Below are 5000 nucleotides of genomic sequence, written 5' to 3' on the forward strand. Positions count from 1 at the left end.
CCACCCCCTATTAACCCCCCCTCTCCCTCCACCACCCCCTATTAACCCCCCCTCTCCCTCCACCACCCCCTATTAACCCCCCTCTCCCTCTCCCTCCACCACCCCCTATTAACCCCCCTCTCCCTCCACCACCCCCTATTAACCCCCCTCTCCCTCCACCACCCCCTATTAACCCCCCTCTCCCTCTCCCTCCACCACCCCCTATTAACCCCCTTCTCCCTCCACCACCCCCTATTAACTCCCCCTGTCCCTCTCCCTCCACCACCCCCTACCACCCCCCCTCCTCTCCCTCCCCCCCCCCCTATTACCCCCCCCCCTCCCCCTCCACCACCCCCTATTAACCCCCCTCTCCCTCTCCCTCCACCACCCCCTATTAACCCCCCTCTCCCTCCACCACCCCCTATTAACCCCCCTCTCCCTCCACCACCCCCTATTAACCCCCCCTCTCCCTCCACCACCCCCTATTAACCCCCCTCTCCCTCCACCACCCCCTATTAACCCCCTCTCCCTCTCCCTCCACCACCCCCTATTAACCCCCTCACCCTCCACCACCCCCTATTAACCCCCCTCTCCCTCCACCACCCCCCTATTAACCCACCCTCTCTCCCTCTCCCTCCCCCCCCCCCTATTACCCCCCTCCTCTCCCTCCACCCCCCCCTATTAACCCCCCTCCTCTCCCTCCACCACCCCCTATTAACCCCCCTCCTCTCCTTCCACCACCCCCTATTAACCCCCCCTCTCCCTCCACCACCTCCTATTAACCCCACTCTCCCTCCACCACCCCCTATTAACCCCCCTCTCCCTCCACCAACCCCTATTAACCCCACTCTCCCTCCACCACCCCCTATTAACCCCCCCCTCTCCTTCTTCCCCTCCATCAGGTACCTGAGAGTGCGCTACGAGGACCTGGTGGAGAGCCCCCTTGAGGAGACCCGTCGCATCTTCGGCTTCATGGGCGCTGACTTCAATGATGACGTCATGAGCTACCTGCGGGAACACACCTGGCTGGCTGAGAAGATCCCCGCGGAGAAACAAGGGTGAGGGGAGAGGGGGTGAGGGGAGAGGGGGTGTGGGGAAGGGGTGGAACGGGGTTTAAGGGAAGGGGGTGTAGGGAGAGGGGGTAAGGGGAGAGGGGTAAGGGGAGAGGGGTAAGGGGAGAGGGGGTGTGGGGACGGGGTGGAACGGGGTTAAAGGGAAGGGGGTAAGGGTGAGGAAGGGAGTTGAGGGGAAGGGGTGGAAGGGGAATTGAAGGGAGGGAGGGGAGGAGGGGGAGAAAGAAGGTACTAGAGTAGGGGAGGAAGGGGATGTTGGGATAGATAGTTCTGAAGAAAAATATGGGAGTGGAGGAGGGAGAAGTAGTAGTAGTTGTGGTGTGGGGGGGATGTGATGGTTTGAATATATGGTTATGGTGGAAGTGGTAGTTGTGGAGGAGAAAGGGAGTGCGGTAAAAAAAAAAAAAAACGGTTGTGAAGGAAGTGGTTGTGGTCGAATAGCTGGTTGTGACGAGAAGTTGGGGAAAATCTTACCAACACGGGCGCGGCTGGGACACATAACAATAACCATGATAATAAATAAGATACAAAAACACATCGAATGTGTATGTTTTGAGCGGCGGCCGGTAACACTAAAGTCACAATAAAGAAAAGCCGAAAGTGCAGCCCTACCTGGCCTTGCTCGAGACATGTTTCGAGATGTTCGGTGTTCGAAACTTTCGAAAGACTCGCTTTTTCCATACGTTGCACATGCGGAGCCATCTACCGGCAAATTCGAGAATTATGTTGTCACAATACTGCTGAAGGGATTCCGAATCGAAGAGTGTGGACAGTGTTATCTCGTGTTTTCCAATTCCCTGTTGACGAATTCAGTGAAAATGAACTATTAATGGAATTGTTACAATGGCACGGACCCATACAATCTTCAGTGAAGTTAAAAAAAAATAAAAATAAAACTCATCAACCGGAAATCAAAGGCTGCTCGCCGTCTCAGCCACAGCATCTACCATCCACCCGCAAAAAGGTAAACCGAATTTACACTTTTAAACGTATCGAATATCCTAATGTTCGAGCGGTGAGGTAAGAAATCCAGGGGGAGGGGGAGGGGGGGGTCCGTGGGCAGAGGCAGAACCCCCGTTTTAGGGAGATTTTTTTCCGGTCCGTACGGCGATCCTTTGCGAAAAAATGTGCGAATAGGAATGGGATTCTTTCGTTCGCGCGGTTTGAATTATCCGTGAGTGACCAATCCTTGCTTCGAATGTTTCGTTTGCACGATTTCTTACCATTTTGAGATGAAATTCCTGGCTCGAGCTTTCCCCTTTTCCACTTTCTTTACATTTGAAATAAAAGATCCTGGCTCGTGTTTATTTTTCTTTTTTTCTTCTTTTTCTTTTTTTCCGCATCCTTCCTCTTTTGAAGTATGTGTTAGGAGTTTATATATTCTCCCACCACAAAAAAACGACTTGTAGGTTAGAGTATCAGTGTTCATAATGGATTTGGTAGAGTGGTTGTTATGGCATTTTATATCCATTGCTCTCTCTCCTCTTTCTTATTTTTATTTTTATTTTTCTTCTTTTTTCTTTCCTTCTTTTTTTCTTCTTCTTTTTTTTCTTTTTCTTTTTCTTTTTCTTCTTTTTCTTCTTCTCCTCCTCCGCCTCCTCCTCCTCCTCCTCCTCCTCCTACTCCTCCGTCTTTCTTCCCTCCTCCTCCCCCTTTCTTCCCCCCTCCTCCTCTTTTCTGCTACCCTCCTGCCTCTTCTTCTCCTCCTCCCTCCGCTTTCGTCGCCTCCTATGCCTCTTCTTTCTTCTTCTCCTCCTCCTCGTTCTTCTTCTCCTCTTTCTCCTCCTCCTCTTTCTTCTTCTCTTTCTCCTCCTCCTTTCTCCTCCTCTTTCTTCTCCTCCTCCTCCTCCTCCTCTTTCTTCTCCTCCTCCTCCTCTTTCTTCTCCTCCTCCTCCTCTTTCTTCTCCTCCTCCTCCTCTTTCTTCTTCTTCTCCTCCTCGTCCTCCTTTCTCCTCCTCCTCCTCTTTCTTCTCCTCCTTTCCCCTCTTTTTCCTCCCCCTCCTCCTCATCTTCGGCAAATAGAAAGATCGAAAGGCTACTACGATCGAAAAGCAACACCAGAAGAACTCCCACAAGTGATATCATATTGTTCGTGAAAGTCCTAAGTGTATTTCCTCGGGAGTCTAATTACGGAATCGAAGGCTGGGATCCCGATTATTCTGATTCCGGAATTGAACATGAAACTTTCAAACGACGTTAATCAGGTGGGAGGGGGGGGGGGCTGGGGGGACTTGTCGGTCTCGTAGAGCCAGGTGAAATAACAAGGGTCTTGCGATTTGAATTGCTAAGCTCTCCATGATTATATGAATTATTTATGGGCGCGAGATTGCTGTAAATGGGTCTCAGAAATGCAATGAGCTTTTTTTTTTTTACTATGGTGGAAGAGAGTGCGGGGTTAAAATGTTCTTCTTTCTCTTTCCATCTTTCTTTATATTTGCTAGTCTTCTTTTCTTCTACATCGCCATTATTTTTTTGTTATCTCCATTTTTCCCTCGTTCTTCTTCCCCTCTCTTCCTTACAAGCATTCTTGTTTTGTCCATTTTGGTTCTCAGAAATGCAACGAGCTTTTACTATGGCGGAAGAGAGTGCGGGGTTAAAATATTCTTCCTTCTTTCTCCATCTTTCTTTATATTTTCTAGTCTTTTCTTCTACATCGCCCTTAATTTTTTTTTTTGTTATCTCCTTTTATTCCCTCATTCTTCTTCCTCTCTCTTCATTACAAGCATTCTTGTTTTGTCCCTTTTGTGAAATCACGAATGGATGTCAGACAAGGGACCCGAACGATTAAATGGCTGTTCTTGCTAAGCTTTAATCAGTCTTGTTGAAACGAGTCTGGAAAGAAAATGTCGTTTCAGTTTGTTTCGCAGCGAAGTCTGTCCAGGCAATTCCACACACCCTGTTGCCGTATTGCTAATAATGTTATCAACAACAATTGCAGCGTTAGAGAAGATGATTTGATGGGATGATGAAAATGGGTGTTATAGTGATATTTATCATTGCTATTATTACAATTCTAAAGATATTAGTGATAGTTGTCATGGTTACGATCACCTCTTATAATCTGTTATCAGGAGTAATAGTAACAAGAGTTTAATTTTCAACATTACTATCAATGCTATTATCGTTATTCTTATTGCATGATTGTTTTCTTATCATTACTATCACTACAATCATCATCACTGTTATTTTTATTTTCATCACCGTACAAGTAATAATAATAAAAAAAAAAATACCTGAGGCTTTTTACTGATATCTGAAAAGGGAGATGAAACGAAGTGAAAGAGAAATGAAACAATTTTGGAAACGGTTCCTAAACTCCGCCAATTTGTTTCAAGTTATAAAGAGAGATGCAAGGCGTAATGTATCGTTTGGCGATTAAGAAAGAAATGGATGGGCGAGACTTGCTGTTCTTTTTTTTTTTCTCTCTCTCTCTCTATCTTTCTTCATTCTTTCTATCTTTCTTTCTCTATCACGCTCTTTCTCTTCGACGTGAACATTATCCTCACGTTTTTTTTCCATCTTTTGCAATCTTTTGACGTAATTAATTGCATTTTTCGACGTAATTAATTGCATTTTTCGAGCTTACGAAGAGAAAACTAAGACGCATTATCTTCGATTTTTTTTCCAGAATGGTTACGTGTGTTGTAAATTAATCCCCATTTCTTTTACTTCCCGGTGATAATATTTGCTAATCGTAGCGTTAATAAAACTTTTATCGTGGCCCTTAATCGTCTCACGTTATTGCAATACTCAGATGCATTTTACACTTGGCGAGAGTGCACTTGCAGACAGGATTCAATTTGGCAAAAGGGTGACACTAATCTCTGCTTCTAAATACTCGGGTGTTTGTTGCTGTTGTTTTAAAGATAATTTTGACCAGCTTGTGTAATATTCTGTGAGTTCTTACGAGAGAGATAGAAGAGGGGAGAGGAGGGGAAGGGAGAGGGG

At 46.4% G+C, this 5000-nt stretch overlaps 1 protein-coding gene across 1 annotated transcript in view; it reads left to right on the forward strand.

Annotated features, from left to right (window-relative positions):
• The window catches only part of LOC122247730 (carbohydrate sulfotransferase 1), a 30513-nt gene that overhangs the window by 24437 nt on the left and 1076 nt on the right, over positions 1-5000 (forward strand). Inside the window, exon 7 of the mRNA XM_086531087.1 lies at positions 882-1037. Coding sequence (XP_086387213.1) covers positions 882-1037 — 156 coding nt within the window. The remainder of the gene's footprint in view (positions 1-881; positions 1038-5000) is intronic.

This window comes from Penaeus japonicus, unplaced genomic scaffold (genome assembly GCF_977035675.1).
Source record: "Penaeus japonicus unplaced genomic scaffold, GWHDUDI00000001_assembly GWHDUDI00000034, whole genome shotgun sequence".
NCBI classification, from domain to species: Eukaryota; Metazoa; Arthropoda; class Malacostraca; order Decapoda; family Penaeidae; genus Penaeus; species Penaeus japonicus.